At 43.6% G+C, this 26,665-nt stretch overlaps 1 protein-coding gene across 2 annotated transcripts; it reads right to left on the reverse strand.

The window, feature by feature from the left end:
* Nucleotides 1-13,713: 13,713 nt before the first annotated feature.
* LOC137332705 (uncharacterized) lies at nt 13,714-25,508 on the reverse strand. Of its 2 annotated transcripts, XM_067996648.1 has the most exons (7): nt 24,925-25,508; nt 22,868-22,936; nt 22,675-22,740; nt 21,693-21,719; nt 21,020-21,076; nt 16,672-16,819; nt 13,714-14,063 (listed from the first exon to the last, which is right to left on the reverse strand). In XM_067996648.1, the coding sequence occupies exons 1-7, from the start codon at nt 25,247-25,249 to the stop codon at nt 14,036-14,038; spliced, it is 720 nt and encodes a 239-aa protein (XP_067852749.1). In that variant the 5' UTR covers nt 25,250-25,508; the 3' UTR covers nt 13,714-14,035. The 2 variants fall into 2 exon arrangements, with proteins under 2 accessions (XP_067852749.1, XP_067852750.1); XM_067996649.1 differs by lacking the exon at nt 22,868-22,936.
* Between the last annotated feature and the right edge of the window lie 1,157 nt (nt 25,509-26,665).

A 26,665-nucleotide genomic window follows, 5' to 3' on the forward strand; every position in this document is an offset into this window, starting at 1 on the left:
TTAACCCAATAGAAGAGGCGGGATGGGTGTTGGCCAGGTCAGGCTTCAAGGAAGTACTTGTTGATATTTTTTTCTAAATCAATTCTCTCTTCCTCTCTGTCTGTCTATTCCTGAATTGACACAGATGTTTTTTTGCAACCTCATACAGGAAATAATAAAGTATACCTGATTTATATGGAGCCTTTCACATCAGAACATCTCAGAGCACTTCACAAGTACTTTTTGAAGTGCAGTGAGTGCAATGTAGGCAAATGCAACAGCCAATTCAGATCAGGAGCATCCAAGAGTGAATAAACCAAGAGCGATCACTCAATCTCCTTTATGGTAGTGTTGTCTGCGGGAGAAATGTTGGCCAGTACCACCACCAACAACAACTTGCATTTATAAAGTGCATTTAACGTAGTAAAACTTTCCAAGGCGCTTCACAGGAGCAATTATCAAACACAATTTGACACCGAGCCACATAAGGAGATATTAGGACAGGAGAGATAGGTTTTAAGGAGCGTCTTAAAGGAGGAGAGAGAGGCGGAGAGGTTTAGGGAAGGAGTTCCAGAGCTTAGGGCTGAGGCAGCTGAATGCACGGCCGCCATTGATTGAGCGATTAAAATTGGGGATGTGCAAGAGGCCAGAATCGGAGGAGTGCAGAGATCTTGGAGACAGGGAGGGGCGAGGCCATGGAAGGATTTGAAAACATGGATGGGAATTTTAAAATCGAGGCGTTGCCTGACCGGGTGCCAATGTAGGTCAGCGAGCACAGGGGTGATGGGTGAACGGGACTTGGTGCAAGTTAGGATATGGGGAGCAGAATTCTGGATGAGCTCCAGTTTATGGAGAGTGGAAGATGAGAGGCCGACCAGGAGAACATTAGAATAGTCAAATCCAGAGGTAACAAAGGCGTGGATGAGGGTTTCAGCAGCAGATGAGCTGAGGCAGGGGCGGAGACGGGCAATAATACTTCCTGATTTAGTTTGAATACTTACATAGGATCTGTTTAACATTTCTTCCAAAGGATGGCACCACAGACAATGCAGCACTGCCTCAGTACTGCACTATAGTGTCAGCGTAGGTCACATCATTATGTCCAGTATGGCACTCAAACCCACAACTTTTTGACCCAGAGGTGATATTGCAACAACTGAGCCAAGCTAGCTCACAAATAGCCTCATGCCTGGCTCTTACTGAAATTCTATTTATGGCTGAAACTCTTGTTATACAGGTGGAGCAGCTTTCCTCTGTAACCAGTGCAGTATCACATCTCACAGAGCCACAGCAAAATTTAACAACTTTGTGTGCACCTATAGAGAAGCAAAGATAAACAAAAAATTATTTTTTTTGAAAAGGAAGCTATACTTTCAGTTAAAATGGGGAAGTATATGGCCTCAATCTGCGCCTCTCCACAATGGCCTGGCTTAAATTTGGAAACTAGCTGTGCAAAAGATCATGGAAGTGCTCACTGCTCGGTGGGATTACACATTGGTGATCCAACACATTGGCCTAAAAATTCATTGGCGCCATGCCCAATCTGGCGGGCAGCGGCGGGGTGCATTCTGCACAGGATGTAGTCGCCCGCCATATTGGTAAAGGCTGCAGTATAGGCGTCCAGGACCTTTGCATATACAAATAGGGGGGGTCTAAGACCTGTTTGAAGCCCCCGTCTAGAATTCAGAATGGCCATGTCTACATGCAGCCTAGCCAAAAGGGACAGATTTTAAAAAAATACTTACCTGACTGTGGAGCCAAGAGGAGTAGGAGGGCTCCGCCCGGTTCCACAGCAGTCCAGAAGACCTTTGTCACCCTCCCAATCGACTCCCCCCAGGACGTACCTGAGGGCCACTGTTGGTGAGGCAGCCGGCCCAACTTTATCCTCATGGAACTGGCGAGCTGCCTCTGGATGCCCAAGTAGTGTCTGCAGCTTGCCAGTGATATGCTAATGAGGCTCAAGGCCCAATTTCAGGTGAGTCTTGGGCCTGCAGTTTCTGGCGCGAGCTCCTGAAAACAGACCGAAACCCCATTGATTCCTTGCTGGGATACAGTTCCATGGGCGGCAGTTGTTCTCCGGCATCTTGTCCAAGTGGCCAGTTTTATGTGAAGCTTGGCAGTTGTCAGGCTATTGAACTGCAGGTGGCATCTCCACAAATCCAACCCTACCCGGACTTGAAGTCTACACATGTACAGCAGAGATCACTGGATAGCAATCAGGAGCAGGAACTTTAGCTGATTTTCCTTTCCCAAACCCACTGGTTTCTACCACTGCCCTGGCTGAGATCAGCTAACACAGCGATTAATCCTGAGACCGTCCTGGTTTATATCACTCAGCTGCACACTGGATTCACTCGGACTAAGTCCTGTGGGAGCTTGTAATGAGTTTTATTTTTAGCAGGTATTTAACTTTCCTTTCCAGCTGATCTTGAGTTTCTTGAATTTCAGACCAGACACTTCTGAAAATAAGGCAAGTGCTCGCATTAAGGTGAATGTTGTACTTCCCTGGTGAAAAGGCACTTTTTACCTACCCTCTTTCACTGCTTCTCCATAAAAGTAATGACTTTGTAACCACAATAGCCTAAAATGACATGGCAGCAATGACTTTGCATTTTCACTTAAAAAATTACAGGTTTCAGGTAAAAGTATTAGTCACATATTCTGCATCCTCTTATTATTAAATTGCTGCTCCACACTTATACGCTTATAGTACTCCTGCTTATTATCCCTCCCACAGCTGTTCATATAATTTAGCACAAGGAGTGATCCATCAAATCATACAGCTCACTAGTACAATCTGACACGCCTGCACTTAGTATTAAACTCTTATGGGAAGTGCAGAATTAACCTAAGCCAATGCAAACATTTTAACAATATTTGTCTATGTGAGCAAAGGAGCTCCTGTTTTAAGCACCATATCTTAAAGAGAATTTGCTGCATTGATGAACTGGATTAGTATTTGGTTGGAACAGATCATTATATGGATAGGTATAGATTGACATGATCGAATGCTGCACCGGACATAATCATTTTTATGCCACATTGGTGGAATGTTTGTGGAGAGCAGTTTTGGTAATTTGCTTTTTTATTGCTCGTCCTTTTCAGTCTTTACATACATCATGGATCACTGCCTGTGCTACAACAGAAAACACGAACACAAAAGATGCTACAAGGTCTCAGCTGAAACTTTTGAATCGACTGTGAGGAAGTGTGTGAGAGTGGCTAGGAGTGATTCTTGCTCTGATTTTTTTCTCCCTTCCCATAGGGAAGTTTCTAACCTTTATTCAGTGTTTCCCCAGCACCGGACACCTGACACAGAGAGGCTCCCATGTTAGGGGAATCATAGAATGATACAGCACAGAAGGAGGCCATTCGACCCATCATGCCTGTGCCGGCTCTTTGAAAGAGCTATCCAATTAGTCCCATTCCCCTGCTCTTTCCACGTAGCCCTGCAAATTTTTCCCCTTCAAGTATTTATCCAATTCCCTTTTGAAAGTTATTATTGAATCTGCTTCCATTATCCTTTCAGGTAGTCCATTTCAAATCATAACAACTCGGTACGCAAATAAATTTCTCCTCATTTCACCTCTGGTTCTTTTGCCAATTACCTTAAATCTGTGTCCTCTGGTTACCAATCTTTCTGCCATTGGAAACAGTTTCTCCTTATTTACTCTATCAAAACCTTTCATGATTTTGAACACCACTATTAAATCTCCCCATAACCTTCTCTGCTCTAAAGAGAACAACCCCAGCTTTTTTAGTCTCTCCACATAACTGAAGTCCTGCATCCCTGGTACCATTCTAATAAATCTCCTCTGCACCCTCTCTAAGATCTTGACATCCTTCCTAAAGTGTGGTGCCCAAAATTGGACACAATACTTCAGCTGGGGCCTAACCAGTGATTTATAAAGGTTTAGCGTAACTTCCTTGCTTTTGTACTCTATGCCTCTGTTTATAAAGCCAAGGCTACCATGCTTTATTTACAGAATTCTCAACTTGTTCTGCCACCTTCAAAGATTTGTGTACGTACACCCCCAGGTCTCTCTGTTCCTGCACCCTCTTTGAAATTGTACCATGGACTTTTAAATCCACTTATAGAAATTGCCACCACTCACCTCAACTCCTCTCCTCCCCAACATCAATCAGATGATTTGATAAAGTGACAGGAGTTTCTTTTTGAAATGAATGAGAAAATGTACTGAGCTAAAGCATCTACAAGAAAGTAGCAGTGAACTTCCTCAAATCAGTAGGGTGGGACTAAACTGAATCCTTAGGCCATGAGTTTAGCATGGTGGCGGGAAGTCAGCGGGTGGGTGGATTTGTGCGTGAGGAACCCGGAGATAAAGTGAGCATGTTTAAATCTGTGATCGTATCTCGATTGCAGTCAATTACCTTTGCTTCTGGGTTTTGTGTTCCCAAGCTGTGCAGTGCACCAACTTTGCATCCAAATTACATGATTTAAAGCCCACTATTTAAAGGGCCAGTCCAAGAATGAATTTTGAAGGAGAAATGAGAAATGGAGTCCAGGAAAGCAAAGGATGCCCTTAGGTTTAATGATGCTTCACTGGATGTACTGCTGGCTACAGTGAGAGTCAGGAGGGAGGTAATGTTTCCAATGGATGGCAGGAAGAAACCTGGCTGTGCAATCAGGTGGAGGTGGCAGAAGAGGTGAGCAGCATGACCAGGGTTCCCAGGTCTTGGATTCAGTACAGGAAGCGTTTTAATGACCTAACCAGGTCAGGAAAACTGTGTACAGTTGCTGATTCACCCAAATCCTGTGTTGTTTAACACTGCCCCCCCCCCCCATCACTCTGTGTTGGCACACCTACCCCATCAGGTAACTCCTCACACCCATTTAAGTGTCAGCAGTAGCAACCATCCTTCACTTTCTATGCACTTCCTCTACGCCCATTTAGTCACCCACCACTGCCACTCACCCTGATCCTGATGCAATGTGATTTACCTGTCTGATAGTCACCCTCTGATGTATCTATTTCATGGCTAGCCTCACCCAAAGTAATGCATTCATAGGGTGAATATGTCACCATGAGTCAATCACAGGTCTGCTCGTTCTCCCCTTGTAGGAGGACAGCGCAAAACATAAGGGAGAGGAGCAGAACTGGAGGTGGCCCACCAAATAGTGGAGACGAAGGATGTGGAGGATGAGGCCATGGAAATAAGTTGGACCATCGCATGCCTATCCCTTAGAGATGGAGAGACTGGGAACCCGTTGGTAGCTGGTGAAAGAACTTTAACATCTTTCACACGCAAGATGAATTGATTTTATCAATGATGTAACTGTGCCCGCCCTCAGTAAGTTCATTGGAAAGATTCTCACTTTTGCGATGAATCATTACTATCACTTTCTGTTGTCTTCCAGGACCTTCATGAGGAATCAGCAGCAGTGGAAGAAAACTATTCCTCAGAGGAGCTCTTTCCTTTTGAGGATGCACCATCACATGACATACAGCCATGCACCAGCCCTGAAACTCGCACTTCAGTGGGTCCTATTAGATAGTTAGTTGGGTTGTCACCTGGTGATTCACCACTCACAAGCGTGTACGAGCAGACGCTGATGGCAGGGGCAGCTGTGGAGCGTCCACATTGGGGGCACACTCCTCTCCAAGCTCTGCTCAGCTGAACATTGATGCTGAACCCCAGTGGCCATCGTTGAGGAGATAGAGGTGCAACAGCAACTTTGCGAGGTAATGGAAAAAGTGCCATGCACACTCCCCACAGTAGCGGAGAGGATGGAGGAGTCCAACTCCATCGCTAGTGGATTGGTGGTGCAGGTAAGTGCGAGAATATCTGCGATGGAAAGAATGTTAGCCTCCATTGAGCTTCAAGCACGGCTCTCAAATGAGTCCATGCAGGCCATGAGAACGACTGTGCGGACTCTGGATGCCAACATGTCTGCTGCCTTAAACAGACAGACAGATACATTAGCCGTGGCCTTACAATGCAGCACATCTGTTCACCAACCTGCTGGCCAGCACAGTGGTGGGAGTGATGTGGCCGTGGCCCGGGAGAGGGATGATGATGAAAGGGGACATGGAAGTGGGGTCTCCAGTCAAAGCGCTCCCCGTCTCACCCGTTGCCCCTCCCTCAACCAGTACCTGCAATGCTGCCTCCTCTCCCGATGGCTGAGTTTGCCTCTGCACAGGCGCAGGTGGAGCAGCCTTTGGCACGGCCCTCACGTGCTCCAAAACCCAGAGGTCGTAGGCCGAGAGCATCTTAGCAATCAGGGCAGGGATCTGAGCAACCTGCCATTACCTCTGCTGAAGTCTCAGAGGATGCAACACGTAGAAGATGTAGAAAGAGAAAAGCTAAGCAATTGTAATTCACCAAGGGTATGCACAAAGGTGTTTGATGAGCGGTCATGTTGTTAATTTGTGTATTTTTTTGTAATGGCATATTAAATTTAATCATTATCACCACCACTGCACGTCTTGTTCATTATTGAGTCCCTTTTGTGAATTCGCCCTTTCATGTGCTTCATCATGAACACCAAGACATGATGCCACCCATTGGGTGGGTGTGCAATGGGTATATGTGCGGTTGAAGGACTGTTTTGTGCAAAGGATGGGGGGGGGTGGTGGAGGTTGTTAGTGGTTGTTCCAGGTGGCCTGAGTATTTCAAAGTCTCCAATTTGTACATCTCATTATGAGAACCTGTTAAAGAGATGAGGGAATCCCTGGCATCACAGGTAGCAATGTGCATGGCTGCTCTGGCAGTGGGATCCCCCATCTTCATTCTCCTCCTCCGCAGATGTACTGTGGAATAGATCCATTACGCAACCCATCCTGATCTCGTCAGTTTGAGGGGCTCCAAAATGTAGGTAAATTTGTCTGAACATAAGAATTCTCAGTCTCAACAAAGAAATCTCAGTCTAAACACAAAGAACTCCCAGCCAAACGTTTGTCTGAGAGAACTGAGTGCCCAGCTGCAATACCTCACCTTTTATTGAGATGTGTCAATCACTGGTTTAAAGGGCCAAATGAGCTTCTACTGCAACTCCCCTCCATTTCAGTAGCGTGTTTCAGAAGCCACTGGAGACATGTTCAGGAGTAGTTAAATCAGTTTCTGTTACGGAATTCATAAAAAGTTAAGTACCTAAAGTATTTCAACTGAATTGGCCCTTTAAATATTGACCCTGGCGCATCCTAACGCGTCTGGGTTAAACCCAGAAGTGGGCACATTGGAGCCGGGATGCGGTCTCACTCCAAAAAGCTGCTACTTTAACCTCCCACCTGCCCCCAACCCACCCATTCTTGAGGGTTAAAATTACCCCCCTTAGAAACTAGAAAGAACGCAAGGAGTGGCGGAGGTGGGGGTGTCTAATATAATTTATTAGTAGTCCCATTTCTGTTACAGCACATTTGGCTACATTTTCATGTGTGGTATCACAAGGCTTACCTGACAGTCCTGGTTGAAATACCGCTGAGTGGTATTCTCTCAGGTTCAGCATTGCTAATTCCTCCCATTAACAAAGTTTACCTCCTCTGCGAAGCGGAGTGTGCCTGCCCAATATCTAGGTTCTAAAACCATGAAATGGCACGTCAAGGAAAGCAATCAGTAAAGGATGTATAATAACTGATGTTTGGTTAAATTGATATCCTGGAGTTTTGCTTGATTTACTGCTGAAGGACAAGGAGAAGCTTTGCAGAACATTCCCTCAGGAGATTAAATGGATGTGGTGAAATCTATGATAGGATGTATGTGTTGTGTGGAAAAATGTTGGTCTTAATGAGCGTACTATAAAACCATTTGTTACTTGGGAGATTTCTGCTTCCAATTCTAATTGGTGCACTACAACTGTGAGTTTGTGTGTGCCATTATTTATTTTGTGAAGCTGCATAAATTAGACAATAAATGTACCAAACACTCAATCACACATAAGGGGCTGGGAAGGGATTAGGTTTCAGCTGACATGAAATTCAGTCTTTTGAGCTCCTCTCTTTTTAACAAAACTCCACGAAGCCAATCGTCAAACAAAAGAAAAGCTTAAAATCCTGGCAGCCCACACAGCAAACATCCTCGTCAGAGATTGCTGTGTTTTTACGTGCTGTTCTTCCCCATTTATTTTGCAATCACAGATTCTGCTGTGTAATACAGAGAGGCAGCTTGTAAACATATAGGAGCGACTCCCTGTACTTACTCGAACAGACAGCCTGAACCGAACAGCAGACCCATTGACTCATCAACTACACTTCTGTAGTGTAAAAGTACCTAAATTTGTTGCACAAGAGCTAATTACAATGGATTTAATTCAATAGATACTGCTGGATGGCTGCAAAATTTTATTTACCTTCTTCAATAGACTTCTAGGCTTTCTAAAACCTCTGCACTGGTGGCTTCAGTTTCTCTTAAGGATTTGGAACTCAGGTTCCTTCCGTTGGTATATTTCCACATGGTCATAGCAAAATGGCATCTGAACTGATGAGATTCCAGATCTAGATTTACATACTGGTGGGAAAATTTGCTTTTTTGCACTTGGTGTAGCAAAATTTTAAACCAGTTTTTTCTAAATATGTTTACAATTTCACTACATCTAACGCACCAGGAAAATGTTCCCCGAACAAGGTCAAACCCATTGTTGAGGAGGTTGACCTCCACATTTAGCACCATTCAGGAGTTAGTAGAATAATCAAGGAATTAGTCACTGAGCTGTTGAACTCAATCTCTTACATTAAAAAGACTTTGACTTGCTTCTCTGAGGTTTAATACAGGCTGCATCCACTGTGTTCCCTGACTGCGGTGATTAAGCTGGGTTCTGCAAGTCTGTGCACCCCTCTTGTTTTGTTTTACATTACTTGCTGACTCCTGCACAGATTTTTGGAATCAGATTACATCAAACCACTAACTGCATGACCTTTAGTAAGAACTTTAAAAAAACTAAAGGAGTATAGAGTGCTTTCAGTTGGGATCTCTGATTGTTCAGCAGATAAAGCTCCTCCAGATGTACAACTGAATTACATAACAGGAATGCTACCATACTACTCTGTGTGCTGAGTTATCTGGTCTCAGCTAGGGCATGAGAGAGGTGCTACTATAATTGGTCTTTGTGCTCCTCATCATTTTCCAGTGAGCCTTGCTGGAATTTGTGCATGGATAGAGAGTGATGAAAGCATCTGCTCATTTGTGGTTCCTGGGTTTTTATGTCTCAATACCAATTCAGAAAGTGCATTTGTTCACCGAGGTAACAACTCTGGAATGTTAATTAAACCCCGCCTGGAAATTCCCAGTGCAGCCTCCTGAAAGCAAGTCAATTATACAGGGACCTTCTGCCTGCCATTGCTGTGATGTGACTGGGGTCACACTGCCAGCTGAATATGTTTTTTTCTTAATTTAAATTTACATTCACAGCTGACTTTTAAATTTGCCTCTTTCCTAGCAGCAGTGGTCAGTCTGCAATCGATTATCATGAGGTAACCAGCATTTTTTTATTATCCATTCGTGGGATGTGGGTGTCACTGGCAAGGCCAGCATTTATTGCCCATCCCTAATTGCCCTTGAGAAGGTGGTGGTGAGCTGCCTTCTTGAACTGCTGCAGTCCGTGTGGTGAAGGTTCTCCCATAGTGCTGTTAGGTAGGGCGTTCCAGGATTTTGACCCATCGACGATGAAGAAACGACAATATATTTCCAAGTCGGGTTGGTGTGTGACTTGGAGGGGAACGTGCAGGTGGTATTGTTCAAATGTGCCTGCTGCCCTTGTCCTTCTAGGTGGTAGAGGTCACGGGTTTGGGAGGTGCTGTCAAAGAAGCCTTGGAGAGTTGCTGCAGTGCATCCTTTAGATGGTACACACTGCAGCCACAGTGCGCCGGTAGTGAAGGGAGTGAATGTTTAGGGTGGTGGATGGGGTGCCAAAAGCAGGCTGCTTTGTTCTGGATGGTGTCGAGCTTCTTGAGTGTTGTTGGAGCTGTACTCATCCAGGCAAGTGGAGAGTATTCCATCACGCTTCTGACATATGCCTTGTAGATGGTGGAAAGGCTTTGGGGAGTCAGGAGGTGAGTCACTCGCTGCAGAATACCCAGCCTCTGACCTGCTCTTGTGGCCATAGTATTTATGTGGCTGGTCCAGTTAAGTTTCTGGTCAATGGTGACCCACCAGGATGTAGATGGTGGGGGAATCGGCAATGGTAATGTCGTTGAATGTCAAGGGGAGGTGGTTAGACTCTCTCTTGTTGGAGATAGTAATTACCTGGCACTTGTATGGCGCAAATATTACTTGCCACTTATGAGCCCAAGCCTAGATGTTGTCCACGTCTTGCAGCACACGGGCATGGACTGCTTCATTATCTGAGGGGTTGCGAATGGAACTGAACACTGTGCAATCATCAGCGCACATCCCCATTTCTGACCTTATGATGGAGGGAAGGTCATTGATGAAGCAGCTGAAGATGGTTGGGCCTAGGACACTGCCCTGACAAACTCCTGCAGCAATGTCCTGGCCTCTAACAACCACTACTATCTTCCTTTGTGTTAGGTATGACTCCAGCCACTGGAGAGTTTTCCCCGATTCATACACTTGTGGGCTCTACTTCTGCCAGGATCCATTCCTGGCACACTATACATTCATCATGCAGGTGCACTTTGTATTGGGGCCTACTGAGGCGGAATTGCCCGGAATTTTGGCAATTATATTAACCCACCAGTCTTGCCTCTACCGGTGAAGTCTGTCCCCATTTCCGTCAGAATTTGGGATGAAGAAAAAGGGCAGAGATGCAACAGAACCATTTGCCATCCCAAATTCATGCCCCCTTCCCCAGCCCAAACAATGGTAGTCTGTGCTGCCAGGCACCAGAGGCTCTTTAATTGTTTGGCAGACTGTTAGTTTTAATTGCTTTCCTTGATGTTGCCGATTAGATTATAGATATTAATTCCTAGCTCCAGTACAGTCTGTTCAATTGGCAGGCACAGAGTTGTCACTTCAGAGTTCTGTTTGCTAATTCATGGCAATAGAATAAATTCCATGCATTAGTAGCTTTGAAACAAACTAATAATTGTCTGGCTTATTTCTCCTCTCTTAATTTAGAGTGGTACATCAACCTATATCACGTGCAGATAATAACTGAGTGATGAATGACTGCATGGCCTAAATTTTAACCCCACAGACGGGTGGGTTGGGGGCGGGTGGGAAGGTAAAAATTGTAAAAAAACTAAAACCCAACCCAAACTCGCCCACTTACGGTTTTATCAGAGACGGGACGAGGGGCGGGCAATCTACCCGCTCTCAGGGTCGGTCAGTGAAATCTTTTAAGGAGGCTGTGGGCCTCCGTTTTTACAGCTGTTTTATTTTTAACTGCTGGGGGCCGGGATTCCCGGGCCTTCTACTTCACGCCATGAGAGGAGGCGAGAAGGCCCAAAACGGCAGGTAAGTGCCTTTATAGCACTGCTTGTGGGCCCAGAGGAGCAGGAGTGCTTTCCCTGGCCTCACAAGCCTACCTGCAGCAAACCCTCCCCCATTGACTCCCGACCCCCCCAGATGACTCCCGACCCCCCTGCCGACTAACCTCGATGACCGATGCCCCGATGACTCCAGACTCCCGACCCTGATAACCAACTCCCCGATGACTCCTGACCCCCGACGACACCCAACCCCCGATGACTCCCGGCCCCCCCTCCCCCCCCCCCCCCCAATCTAAGACTTACCCGCTCGCATCCGCCTCCAGGCTCTTCTCCCATCCGACTCACAACCAGCCTGTCAATCAGGCTAGCCTGTCGGGCAGGAAACCAACAAAAAAAAGACGTCATTACGTCGTCTGGGAAACCCGGGGGTGTGGGTATCGCGATCTGCGATTAACCTGTGCGCAGTGCTTCCGGCGCAGGCAGGGTGAGGCATTCGTCTGGCCTGAACACTTTACCTGCAAGCAGTGTTAAAAACCAAGCCTGACATGAGGATTCACAGATATGTGCACTTTCCCCCAGCAGGGGGAGCTCAAATCTCTTAAAGGAAGGCTGTCTCTCTGACAAGCAGCTAAAATCTCTTAAAGGTAGCCGGTATCTGTTAGTTGGTAAAAATAAGTCTGCTGTCTGCACGGAGATCAGGCATCGCACACGTATAACAGATGCAGGTCCCGTCCCTATGTTTACAAACTGTTGAGTCATTTTAAAACATTGAATAAAGGTTGCGCACTACTAAATCCCACATCCTCCAATCTACACACCAGACCTCACCAAACTGCCGATCTGAGTTTGTACCAGGCCTGCGAGAGAGCGTGCACCAAGGTTCTCTGCTGATGCAGTACAGGCCTTGATGCAAGAGGTGGATAGCAGGGACATCCTATAATCAGTGGGGGGCGGGGGGGATGGCGACAAGAGGCCCTCCAGACATATGCCCAAAAAGCAGTGGGAGACGAAGTCAACGGCAGGCGCACAGCACCACAAACCTGGCTGCAGTGCAGGAAGAAGTTCAATGCTTTGATACGAGTGGTCAAGCTGAGTGAGGTCAACTATCAAGTGGCATCTCCTACTAACTGCATCACTAGCCGCATCCACTGCTCCACGTACTACACTCCCCATCATCCACATACCAACAAACTCTTTCCATCAGTACTCAACTCTTCCAATCAGATGCCTCCTCTCATCCCTATATATTACCACTGTTGCACACTGATTGTATGCATTTTCTCCTAACTTTACATGCAGCCGGCGTTTGTTATTTGTGCACACGCTACTACCTATATCATAGAATCATAGAAGTTTACAACATGGAAACAGGCCCTTCGGCCCAACATGTCCATGTCACCCAGTTTATACCACTAAGCTAGTCCCAATTGCCTGCACTTGGCCCATATCCCTCTATACCCATCTTACCCATGTAACTGTCCAAATGCTTTTTAAAAGACAAAATTGTACCCACCTCTACTACTGCCTCTGGCAGCTCGTTCCAGACACTCACCACCCTTTGAGTGAAAAAATTGCCCCTCTGGACCCTTTTGTATCTCTCCCCTCTCACCTTAAATCTATGCCCCCTCGTTATAGACTCCCCTACCTTTGGGAAAAGATTTTGACTATCTACCTTATCTATGCCTCTCATTATTTTATAGACTTCTATAAGATCACCCCTAAACCTCCTGATCTCCAGGGAAAAAAGTCTCAGTCTATCCAACCTCTCCCTATAAGTCAAACCATCAAGTCCCGGTAGCATCCTAGTAAATCTTTTCTGCACTCTTTCTAGTTTAATAATATCCTTTCTATAATAGGGTGGCCAGAACTGTACACAGTATTCCAAGTGTATAGAAAAGTGTATCAAGATGGCGTCCGGTGTACGTCACGCTAAAAACGTGCATGCACATCCAAGACGCCATCTTGGAACTCCAGGAGGCTGCGTAGTGCCGAAACAATGGGCGCTAGACGGCCCAATTTCTAGCCCATGGACTCTTTTGGCATTAGAGACAACATCTGAGGGACACGAGTTGTCCAGGGAAACAGAAACATGTAAGTATATGCCTTGATCACAGGGCCTGCCATGGGATCTCCTCACAAAAGGATCAGGATGATATATCCAAGCATGTAATAGAATCAAAGAAACTTACGGCACAGAAGGAGGCCATTCGGCCCATCGTGTCTGTGCTGGCTGAAAAAGAGCTATCCAGGCTAATCCCACTTTCCAGCTATTGGCCCGTAGCCTTGTAGGTTACGGCACTTCAAGAGCATATCCAAGTACTTTTTTAATGCGATGAGATGTTTGATTGTGAAAATATTTTTTTTTAAGAGCTTTAGCAGTGAGCCATTTCCAAGATAAACATTTTATTAAATTATAGATTTTCACACATATTTATTGAGTCCTTTGCTTGAATTCACAAAAGTTTTGATTTTTTTTTCAGCAGGTTGAGTTATTTCTTTGCTGGCAGTCCCAGATGTGCTGAAGGTTTCCTCTAATACCAGGCTGTCAAGTATCTGTTCAGTTAGTGTCACCTGGCTTAAGCTAAGCATCATTTCGGACACTTACAATGCATAATGGGAGTCTCTATTTACATTTGTAAGTTCAGAAGTGATACAGCTGACATACTCTGAAGAGTTTTAATTAACTGATGAAGGTTTCAGTTCATCGGTCAGCGGTGAGGAACATCACAATAAAATCTGAAAAAAACAAATACAAGATATTTGCTTAAACTGAGTAATTTAAAAAGTCAAAAATAAATTGTTGAGGATACTAACTGAATGAATTTGAGACTACAATTGGGAAGAGGTGCAGAGTAGGGTAGATGCCAGGTGCTTTGTCATGGGGAAAGGGAATGGAAATTGGAAAGCAAGTTACCCCAGACTGCAATTCTTCATGTCTAATTATAAAGCCACATTGGCAGAGGTATAGGAACACGATGCTGCTCATCTTCCTAGGGGAGAAGGCATGTAGATTGGAAAAGGGATTTGCAAGAGAAAGTACCTAAAATATTTGGTGGTTGAAAGTAAGAGAACATTTCAATAAATAGAAAGATAATGCAACATAGAACTGCAGTCCCAAAACAGTGTATGATGCAGTGATAGTATGAGGGATTGTGCCCAATGCTCCTCCACCTGCAGTGTTGTTGATCATGATCTCATCATCATAGGGTATAGAGTGGAGACTGAGCATTTCCCCATTGGGAGGCTATTATCTTTGGGCTGCTTTCTGGCAACAGCTTCAAGTGAGGATTGGTGGAAACCCACAAAGAGGTCAAGCGATCATACTCCCAGCAGAGGATGATGTGGGATGTGAGGAGACCAAGAAGGGCTTGAAGAGAAGAAATACTTATTCACTGTCAAAGAAAGAAAAGTATATAATCTATTTGGATTATATGTTAGAGTAACTTACTTACCCTAACTTACCTGTAAATATCCTATTCTTTGAATCAATGTTGCTGGTGAGATAGGGCTGTAATCAAAACAATGTCAGTATCTCGTTAATAAAAATAATCATTTTAGGGGTGGCACATCAATCCAGTCTATTGGGAGTTCCAATGCACTATGCCATTAAGAGATAGGATGCAGGATTGCTAAGTGGAGACCAGGATTTTCCACATAGGAGGTGGGAGGGAGACTCATCCTGGACTGCTCCCACACACTCCCAATGGCCAGGTTGGGGAACATACCAGTTCAACCACTCAGTGATGATGTTGCATGGCACACAGGGAAACAAGAGTGAGGAGGAAGGCAAGGTGAAAAATCCTTTCACAATATACCTATCTACACATATGTAACAATGTTGCATCTAGTACATCCATCCCAACTCAAAGCTTTACAAATGCAAAGTGTATGTTGCAGCTGATATATGTCAAATATAATGTTCATAAAACTGCAACAAATCACTTGATAGGGAACCTACCAATAAATGTTACATCTTGAAAAACGAATGATAAAAAAGGGAGAAAAAGCCAGTTATTTCCTGCTGCTTTTTTCTGACCTTATAACCCAACCATTTCCCAAGGGAAAGAGGGAAGGACTTACATACAGTCGCTAATCTAGAGATAAAACTTCCCTAAACGATAGCAATTAACCTCTAATGGACCTCAGGATGTATCTAATTATAGCAAGTCCCCACAGGGAATAGATGAGCAGGTAGGAAATCAGATTTCTGCTAGAGTCCAGTTAGACTGGTGGGCATCGCAGCGACTGGAGTGCATAGTTGATGAGGACAATGGGATTTTGGTTTAATTTGGTTGTGATTGGGTGTGCCAAAAAAAAATTGGTAACATTTTAGTAGGATTTTAGGGCTCTTGACACTCGGGCAACCTTGTTTCGGGTTTCAATCCAGTTAGACTTTGTGGCATTAAAGGACTGGCCACAATTAACACAACTCCACTTTGCCCACAGACCGCTTACCTCAAAAGAAGCCACTTTCCATATTAGGAACGAACTACCAAGACACAAACACTCCCCTTATTATTGTATAATGTATTATGTGTTGTATGTTATAGCACTTTTACTGTTTTAAGGTAGCGTTTCCTTGAATGTCCCAGATCCCTGAAGGCGGAGGAACAGGTAGATAAGGTGGTAAAGAAGGCATATGGGATACTTGCCTTTATTAGCCGAGGCATAGAATATAAGAGCAAGGAGGTTATGATGGAGCTGTATAAAACACTGGTTAGGCCACAGCTGGAGTACTGTGTGCAGTTCTGGTCGCCACACTACAGGAAGGATGTGATCGCTTTGGAGAGGGTGCAGAGGAGATTCACCAGGGCTGGAGCGCTTCAGCTATGAAGAGAGACTGGGAAGATTGGGTTTGTTTTCCTTGGAGCAGAGGAGGCTGAGGGGGGACATGATTGAGGTGTACAAAATTATGAGGGGCACAGATAGGATGGATACTAAGGAGCTTTTTCCCTTCGTTGAGGGTTCTATAACAAGGGGACATAGATTCAAGGTAAAAGGCGGGAGGTTTAGAGGGGATTTGAGAAAGAACTTTTTCACCCAGAGGGTGGTTGGAGTCTGGAACTCACTGCCTGAAAGGGTTGTGGAGGCAGGAACCCTCACAACATTCAAGAAGCATTTGGATGAGCACTTGAAATGCCATAGCATACAAGGCTACGGACCAAATGCTGGAATATGGGATTAGAGTAGACAGGGCTGATGGCCGGCGCGGACACGATGGGCCGAAGGGCCTCTATCCGTGCTGTATAACTCTATGACTCTATGAGATCAACTAATATATAAGCAAATGAATATCTCACATTGAACAGGTTAAGTTGTAAAGGGTATCATGTATGTTACTTACGTAAGGAAGCAGAGAAAAGCAACAATGATGATGACGGCAGGAATAGAGTATAGCACTGATCGAGGCATCATGACTTTGGATTGGCCGAACAAGTTCAATTTGACTTCTCCGACTGAAAAAAGTATTCCTCGCTTTGTTCTGTGATACACTGTGATAGTCAGAGAGAAGTATAAGGATGCACAGCTGTTACATCAATAGCATCAAGACAGTCGCAGCTTTCAAAATAAAACATTTCTATCTTATTACACATTCTGGAATACTTAAATATGCCTGTCATTTTGTTGGCATACTGATGACTTCTTCACATACAAGATTTTTTTTGTACAAATTTTCTTTTTGCATGTTGGGTGGCACAGAAATAGGTGAATCTGGAAATAATTCCATTGACAACTGTCTTACAAATTTTATTCTGGTGAATGTTGATAACAGAAATACTTTGAAATGGGATACCAATGGGCATGTCACAGATTTTCAATAGTGTTATAGGTGCTCAACTACCCCTTGTTCACCAGGTGGTGGTTAAGTCTACACTAGAACTTTTATTGAAAGGGATAGGGCCAAAAAACACTGTGTTGACAAGAGCATGACAGGCAGGAGAAATGGCAGTTGGAGCACTGGCACCTGGTATTCTTTACAACATATGCATACTGAAACAGAATACTCCGGTGCAGTTGCTGCAGCTCTTGTGTTCCAGACATAAACATGGAAGTCTGGCTTGAATACTAGCAGCACTTGTGGCACTGCTCCAGTCCAATCTGGAGGACTGATGGGTCAGTGTCATCTCTTCAGTACTGGGCAGAGTGGACTCTGCCACAGGGTCGGCCATTCTTATTAAGTTCACTGGTCTGCGTGATAATCAGGTCCATTGGTCTTTGAACTATATTAATTCTAGCCTATCAAACAAAGCTATAATATGCCATTAGTGGGTGGACATAAATGTTGTAGAATCTTGAAAGTGTGAAGATTAAGATTTTATTCCCAAATCTGATTTCCTCACTCATCTGTACATCTGTATTGATTTTGATCTTGGACATTCAGTAATCTATCTTAAACTAAAATTTATTTTGATGAGATTTCTCTTTTTCCACCTCCTCCCACAAGCAATTCGGTGACTGAGGGAATGGATTTGCAATGAGTTCCCAAGCCGCTGTCCTTACTATTTTAAAATATTTGTTCTCTACTCTGACCAATTGTCTTTGCCAATTCCTCTCCTGCCCTTTTCTCTCCTGAAGGTGTTGACTCCTTGCTGGGCTACAGTCCCACGGGCACTGATGTCCCATCGGCACTTCTGCCATATCCACTGCTTATGCGTGAACTTTGACAATGAGTGATGATAAACTATTTGACCACAAATGCATTACACCTGAGTCTCATTCCATTCTCCAGAATCCACTCATGTATGCTTCCTGGCTTTTCTTTGCTTCCTTGGTCCATGGTCAGTGAGGCCAACTGTAGTGTTCAGAGCACTACTAACCCTGCTGAGATAAGCTATCTCTTTGCAGAACAAGGATTGAAAGCTAGAATCTTCCAGCTCTGTATGGCTAAGTTATTCACTGAATGTTTTGCTACAATTGTACAGGGTATTGGTGAGACCACATCTAGAATACTGTGTGCAGTTTTGGTCGTCTTAATTAAGAAAGGACATAATTACTTTAGAGAAGTTCAGAGGAGGTTCACTCGACTGATTCCTGGGATGAGGGAGTTATCTTATGAGGAAAGGTTGGACAAGTTGGGCCTGTATACATTGGAGTTTAGAAGAATGAGAGGTGATCTTATTGAAACATTTAAGATCCTGAAGGTACTTGAAGGGGTAGATGCTGAGAGGATGTTTCCCCTTGTGGGAGAGACTAGAACTAGGGGCCACAGTTTAAAAATAAGGGGTCTCCCATTTAAGACTGAGATGAGGAGAATTTTTTTCTCTCAGAGGGTCGTGAGTCTGTGGAACTCCCTTCCCCAGAGAACGGTGGAGGCAGGGTCATTGACTATTTTTAAGGCTGAGTTAGGCAGATTCCTGATTGACAAGGGAGTCAAAGGTTATAGTAGGTAGACTTGAAAGTAGGGTTGAGGTCACAATCAGATCAGCCATGATCTTATCAAATGGCAGAGCAGGCTCGAGGGGCCAAATGGCTTACTCCTGCTCTTAACTCTTATTTTCATATGGTAATAAACTCACTGAGCCATTGGGGAAACTGCCCCTCTTAACCAGATTTCAGTGGGGCAGGCCTGCTGTTTTTTTTATTCATCTGAAGCTTGCTCAGTATCTCTTCTTGATGACCCGTCAAAGTTGGGAAACTGCAGGAAAATATGAGCACTAATGTATATTCTATCACTGTCTGGCACATTTGCACCAGAGCACCAAATTGACATTTAGCTCTAAGTTAATTTTCAAAATAATTCTGAAAAAAACATGCAATGGAAAACACCCTGGAGGTACTGAGTAGGTGACACAGACTTCACTCATTACATGAGTCATTCTGATCACATTATACTAAAGAGTCCCCATATGTTATTACTATTAAACTCATGAAATCATTAAACAACTGTCTGTCAGTAGGTGCATCACATTACTACTTTTCATTTATTGATTCCCCATACAAGACTTAGATAATTGGAATGCTCATCTAAAATGCTCCTCTGTACAGGGAACAACTACACATAAAGAGTTAGAAAAGGACTCTGAGCAGTAGAGCTGAGGGGACGTGACAAGTGGTGGTTGGTTTCTTCCTCACTGGGAGAAAGGAGAATTTGCAGATGCCACCTGGCCCATTCTCACACAGCTCCTAACAGTTGGTCACAAGGTGGTACTATTTTAGATCTAGTATTGTATAATGAGGCAAGGTTAATTAGTAATCTAATTGTTAAGGATCCTCTGGGACAGAGTGATCATAATATGATAGAATTTCATATTGAGTTTGAGAGTGATGTAGTTAACTCCAAAACTAGAGTCTTAAATTTAAATAAAGCCAATTACATAGGTATGAGGGGCAAGTTGGCTAAGGTAGATTGGGAAATTAGATTAAAAGATATGACAGTAAATAAGCAATGGCGAACATGTAAAGAAATAATTAATAATTCTCAATGAATATACATTCCCTTGAGGAATAAAAACTCCACAGGAAAAATGATCCAACTGTGGCTAATTAGAGAAGTTAAGGATAGTATTAGATTAGAAGATGCTTACAATGTTGCCAAAAAAAGCAGTAAGCCTGAGGATTGGGGGAGTTTTAGAAATCAACAAAGGATGCCCAAGAAACTGATAGAGGGAGATAATTGAATTTTTTTTTTGTTCGTTCATGGGATGTGGGCGTAACTAGTGGAGTGCCGCAAGGATCAGTGCTTGGGCCTCAGCTGTTTACAATATATAGCAATGACTTAGATGAGGGGACCGAGTGTAATGTATCCAAGTTTGCTGATGATACAAAGCCAGGTGGGAAAGTAAGCTGTGAGGAGGACTCAAAAGGAACTGCAAAGGGATATAGATAGGTTAAGTGAGTGGGCGAGAAGGTGGCCATGTTGGTAGTCAGAGGGATTTAGGCATCCTTGTACACGAATCACAGAAAGTTAACACGCAATACAGTATGTTAGCCTTTATTGTAAAGGGGTTGGAGTATAAGAGTAAGGAGGTCTTGCTTCAATTATAGAGGGCTCTGGTGAGACCACACCTGGAGTACTGTGTACAGATTTGGTCTCCTTGCCTTAGAGGCGGTGCAACGAAGGTTCACTAGATTGATTCCTGGCATGAAAAGGTTGTCCTATGAGGAGAGATTGACTGGAATGGACCTATATGATAGGTGATCTTATTGAAAAGAATAAAATTCTTAGAGGCTTGACAGGGTAGCTGCTGAGTGGCTGTTTCCCCTGGCTGGAGTCTAGAACTAGAGGTCATAGTCTCAAAATAAGGACATTTAGGACCAAGGAAAAATTTCTTCACTCAGAGGGCTGTGAATCTATGGAATTCTCTACTCCACAGGCCTGTGGATGCTCAGTCATTGAGTATTTTCAAGACTGAAATTGATGGATATTTGGACACTAAGGGAATCAAGGGATATGGGGATAGGGCAGGAAAGTGGAGTTGAGGTAGAAGATCCGCCATGATCTTATTGAATGGTGGAGCAGGCTCGAGGGGCCGTATGGCCTACTCCTGCTCCTATTTCTTATGTTCTTACTGCCCGAGGCTAGGGAACACCCCTCTCAGGTGAGGGAATAATGCTGTTTACAAGAAGACTTACAGAGGAGAAATTACTAAAACTTTTGGCTACAAAGAAGGAATTGATCAGGTCAGAGCTTATAGGATACAGCTGTATTGAAGATTATGTTGTGTTTAAAATGTTTCTTTGGACAGACTTACTTTCAGATGGACAGGTTTCATCCCTTGTCTTGCAGGTACCACAGTGAACTAAATGCACTGTAAGAGTGAAAAAATTGCTTTAGGAAATGGCTGTTTTCATACATTTTGAAGACTAAACACTCCTCACAAGGCCTTTATTTTCACCCTCTCAAACATTCACAAGATTTCTGTAAAAAGTTTGTTGCATGTTACAAATCACCAAAATGCAAAGGTAATTTCTGCTGCTATTTAAAAGAATTCTGCCCAGTTGTTAGATTCAGTTCTGAATAGATTGGCCACCTAGAGTTGGTTCTGGCTAGGTTATGATGAGAGAGGGTTTTGATTAGGTTAGCATAGTTGAGATAGGTTAGAATGAAAGAAGGTTCTGATTGGGTTAAAACTTATTTCTAAAGTATTGCTTGTGTAAAGAGAGCATAGGTTAGGATGGTTACAGAGGGTTTGGAGTAGATTAGTTGGTTAGAGTGGTCCTGGTTAGACTTAGAATTGGAAAGACTTATAGTTAGGTTATGATGGTTAAAGAGGGTTCCACGCCATTTAGTTGGTCAGGCTGGGTTCTGGTTAGATTTGATTACATTGGTTAGATTGGATTCTGTTTAGATTAGGGTAGTAAGAGAGGGATTTAGATGGGTTAGGCTGCCCACTAAGTACAACTGAATATATGCTGATTACTTACCATTATTGGCACAGTTACACAGTTGACCTAAAATAAGAAAATATTGTGGAGGATTGTGAGCAAACTTTAGTATTATTCACATCTCTTTAGCACACACTTCACATTTACAAGAGAATATTATTATGATGATGTACTTCCACAACGTTTCTTGGAAATCATATTAGTTATAATCATTATTTTTTTTTGTAAGTTTTAAAGAATATTTTCTCCTTTTCTCTTCTAACTTTTCCTGGTCTGCATCCCTTAGCCTAATTGGGAGAGTACACAACAATCTTTTCCCAGGGCCTCTGTCAGTGCTCTCTATAACTAGTGCTAGGTGTTATGCTATGATGCTCCCTCATTTCCTTTGGGGAAACACTTGGCTTCCATTCAACACCTTCTCGCTGACAGTGGCTTCTGGTTAGGTAGGAAAGTGATAGGATCCGGTTAGGTTCGGATGGAAGAAGGTTTTGGTTAGGTTAGGATGGTTAGAGTGGTTCTGCATAGATTAGGTGAGTAGAGTAGGTTTGGATTGAGATTGTTAGCTCAGTGTGTGGACAACACAAGCGCAAAGCTATGTCATGTCACTCATCGGCACAATGCAATAGCTGAATCACTGCATTGTTACTTTTTATGTACTTTCTTCTGCTGATAAATTATCCTTCATGTATGGTCTGCCTGGCCTTGCCACAACTGCTGCAGAGAGGGTGGGCAGGTGAGCCTCTCTCGGAGCACTGCCAATTGGAACCTTGTAGTCAGCCACCTGAAGGCACTGACTCTCCCTTCCAATATTCCCACTTCCACTGCAAGGAGATATCTCTCTGCTCAGTACACCTCAAACCATGAACTGACTGAAACTCTGTTTGCCTTCACTCCTGAAGTGGCTCTGAATGTTAATGCCCTAACCCTCAACACCATTGTACTGTCCTATCAAATCATTCTACAGTTTACACGGTTACAGAGACACTCCATAAACAACAATAACAACTGAACAAGAACAGACCTGGTGTAACAGCGTCCTGAGTGAGCTGTGCATATCGCCTCACCACAGCTGTGATGGTGGTCCTCTCTGTAGGAGTTATTTAGCAAAATGAAAAATAGCACAAGGTAAATTAACAACTAAAAGAATGATTAAAAATAAGTGCAATATCAGTAAAATTTTTATAAAAGGTAGAAATGCAAAAGTAAGAACTTACTTTTATTCTTAAAATTATTTTTCAGAAAGTTGTGCATTTCATTTCTTATGGAAGTAAGAACATTTGCAGCTGGGAAAAAAGAAAGTGGAAGGAAATAAGAGCCTATTCAACAAGCACAGGAGCAAATAATAAAACAGATTGCTCTGGTGTTTGTCTATAGACAGGTCTGTACAGGATTCTCAATAGCGACTGGATAATTGAAAATAATTGTTATAATTTGGTGCTAAGTTTCGTACTACACAATACAGACCAAGAAGGTCAAAGATTTGATCTTCTGCCTGTGGCTGAGTTGGTGGATCTTAGCCAGGGTGATGTTAGGGACACTACAGTTGGCCTCAGCAGCACTGGCCTATCCAGTGAACCTGTCGAAAGATACACATGTGGACATCAGGTGAGGACTGGATCAGAATCAGCTTTAATGGACAGTGGGACAGTCTGCTGACACTCTGAGCTATTTCGATGAAGTACTGTAGGGCTGGTGGTGCCATGAAAAAGTTATTACCCAGAAGTGCTTGATGCTGAGATGGCGTTCTCGAAATGGAAAATGTTCCTTTCCCTAACACTAAAATCCCTTACCTTCATAAACATAAAATGAATAAAAATACCCATAAATAGTTAAGTCCCATTTGATTCATGTGAGTGATTCTAACTACTAAATTAGTACGGTGCAAAGCTCAAATAATTCACTATCGGTTTGGAATTAAGATTTTTGATCAGACATTGGTCTAACCAAAACACAATTCGGGGTGGGGAGGGAGGTCTTCATCCTGTTTAAGACCATCAGGATGACCGTGTCTCATCACATGGCTAGAGAAGAATTGGTGGCTATCATCAAATGAATCATCTCAAGCAAAAGAGAAGCTAATTCCAAGGCATATATTTTAATTTTTAAAAATTGGAACAAAATTCATAGGGATTTACCTGCTTGAATAAATGTAACAATTTCTCCTGTAAGGTGGGAGAGCCCAAGTAGGATTTGTCAGCAAGAATTTGTCTAGCCTGTGGAGAGACAAACCCTTACGATTCTACTGCAAATCACATCTGAGAGAAATTCAGATTTATACATACATGACAACGGTCAGCTTTTGAAGCAGACACTGTATCAACCCATGAGTCAACATGTTAACATTTCACAAGAAAAATCAGTTTTTTTCCACTGAGTTTGGAGTGTATCAATCAATCAGATTAGTTGGAGGACAGAACTGGAGGTTGTCAAATACGCCTTTTATTTTAAATGGCGTAACAATTACATCAAAATAACTGACAGAGGAATATCATACAAATGTGTTAAGTATTCATTATTATTGTCAACAATAATTTATAGCCTCATATTTTAATGTTTTAAAAACTGAAAATATCTGAAGTCCACAACAGGTTGAAAACATATGTAATTGTTTGAACATCACCCTGCAACTGAATTTGGTTCTAAGTTTTTGTTTCAATGATGCTGATTTGCTTTTATTCCTCTTGAAACTACTTAAAAAAAGATTTGTTTGCTTAAAATAGGTAACGTAGTGGGGTTATCAGTTTAGGGTAAGTAAAGTGAGGTGACTATTCTGAGAATATATTATACTGTATAAAACATATACAGTAGCATGCCTTTCCACATTCAGTACTCTACTGTATAGAATTTATTTATGTTTACACATGTTTCACACAACTAAAAGAGCCTCCAGCCCTAGAAGCACTCAACCCAATTAGTACTGTACATATTTCGACCACAGTTTTATGCTGCTGGCAAATTTTTAATCGATCATCTTGCATTCTCATAGAACATTTGTCTATGACCTAGAAACAGATGCAAATATTTCTCCTAAAATGCCACATATAAAATGAGGAAGAATCAGACACAAATCTAATTTATACAACTGATTTTATAGTACTGATGCACAACATTGCAGTTTTAAAATAAGCAAATATATTTGGCCCCAAAATATACAATAATCTCAAACAGTGGCACAACATAGCGGACCATTAACATTTCAGGTACACTGGCCCTGAACCAGTAAATTGCAAAGAGATGCTTTCAGTCTATACTACTGTATGCAATTACTCACGTAATTCTGTAACATTGGACAGTTTCTCATGAATGTTCTCTATGATAGACATGTCCTGTGAACCTGGAGGCATTTTCTTCCCTTGGAGGAAAGCACTAATGATGGTAAGTTGCGCCACATGCTTACTGCCGTTTGGATGGGTCCGGATCTGATAGTCGATGAGCTTCAAGGTGGAGTGAATTTTCTTTTCACATTTCAAACAGGAAGCGCCTACGGTTGACACTGAAGATAATCCAACGATAGAGACCCATAGCAAAGGTAGATGGCCGATGCTAAGGAGGGTCATTGTCGGCTGGTAGTTCTGAGCCAACGGATACAGCCACATTACAGCAGTTTGCCCGGTGTTTAAACCTAACTGAAGGAAATGATTCCCGTCTCCTTCTCTCTCTTTCCTGTCTTGGTCTCAATCACTGGCAGTTGCAAAAATCCATCTTATTTTGTATTATTCAATGGCAGTCTTGGTTCTGTTCGTTCCTCACTCTCTTTATATTTCTTTACCAGGAGATCAGATGTGAGTAAATGACAATAATGTTTTTTTATTGCCCCTCGCGACAACCAGGCCACGTCTCGACCGCTCGCACCTTCCCGCCCCTCGCACGCGGACCCCTGTGACGTCACAGAGCTCCGGACGTCACCTCGACAACCCGCGCCCCGGGGGGGGGTCAAACTATCTCCAATCCAGGAGGGGGGTTAAACTATCACCAATCCAGGAGGGGGGGTCAAACTATCTCCAATCCAGAGCGGGGGTCAAACTATCACCAATCCAGGAGGGGGGGTCAAACTATCTCCAATCCAGAGCGGGGGTCAAACTATCTCCAATCCAGGAGGGGGGTTAAACTATCACCAATCCAGGAGGGGGGTTAAACTATCACCAATCCAGGAGGGGGGGGGGGTCAAACTATCACCAATCCAGAGCCAGGGTATCAAACTATCTCCAATCCAGAGCCAGGGTATCAAACTATCTCCAATCCAGAGCGGGGGTGGGGGGAGGGGCTCAAACTATCTCCAATCCAGAGCGGGGGGGGGGGGGGGGATGTCAAACTATCTCCAATCCAGAGCCTGGGGGGGGGGGTTTAAACTATCTCCAATCCAGAGCGGGGGGGGGGGGGGGGGGGAAGGGGGGTTGGTGGTCAAACTATCTCCAATTCAGAGCGGGGGGGGGGGGGGGGGGGTCAAACTATCTCCAATCCAGAGCGGGGGGTGGGGGGGGAGGAGGGACGGGGAAGAGACTTTTACATTGGATGAGATCCTCGTGCCTTATTGTAATTAGATTGAAGATTGATTGCAAAAATAAATGCATCACCTTACAGTCATTGAACCCTCGCATTTACAAACATAGTGGGCATCGTCCCTTACTGTGCCCGTGTCTCACGCTCTATTCCTACTCTTGGGTTGTCTCAGAATATATAAAAACGTGACATCAGTTGTTTGTATAAAAAGCAAGAGTTGTAGCGGGTCTGAGAGAGGAGAAGATGGAATGGAATAGAGAGAATTGCAAATGTCAGGCCTGGCTCTGACCTGTGGAAACCAATCAATGCACGTTCCCTTTGGCCAAATGAAAAAAGGGCAGGGCAGTGGGAGGGGGAGGTTAACCAGCACAACATGAGCAGCTTAATTCATTCTTTCGGAACTTGATGCAGTCGGCTTGTTTGAATGTGTAAATTGAAAATCAAGTTAGTTTTGGGAGAAATGCCTGGCTGGTTTGCACCAAATACAAAATGCAGGACTGGAGGATATGCTA

Source organism: Heptranchias perlo, chromosome 15, assembly GCF_035084215.1.
Source record: "Heptranchias perlo isolate sHepPer1 chromosome 15, sHepPer1.hap1, whole genome shotgun sequence".
Taxonomy (NCBI): Eukaryota; Metazoa; Chordata; class Chondrichthyes; order Hexanchiformes; family Hexanchidae; genus Heptranchias; species Heptranchias perlo.

Bases quoted from the DNA above. Each gene is read 5' to 3' on its own strand.
- LOC137332705 (XM_067996648.1), bottom strand. From the start codon at position 25,249: ATGTGGCTGTATCCGTTGGCTCAGAACTACCAGCCGACAATGACCCTC. The intron at 22,741-22,867 runs GTAAGTTCTTAC...TAACTCCTACAG, and splicing joins AAATAATTTTAAGAATAAAA to AGAGGACCACCATCACAGCT. The intron at 21,720-22,674 runs GTCTGTTCTTGT...TTCTTATTTTAG, and splicing joins TCAGGACGCTGTTACACCAG to GTCAACTGTGTAACTGTGCC.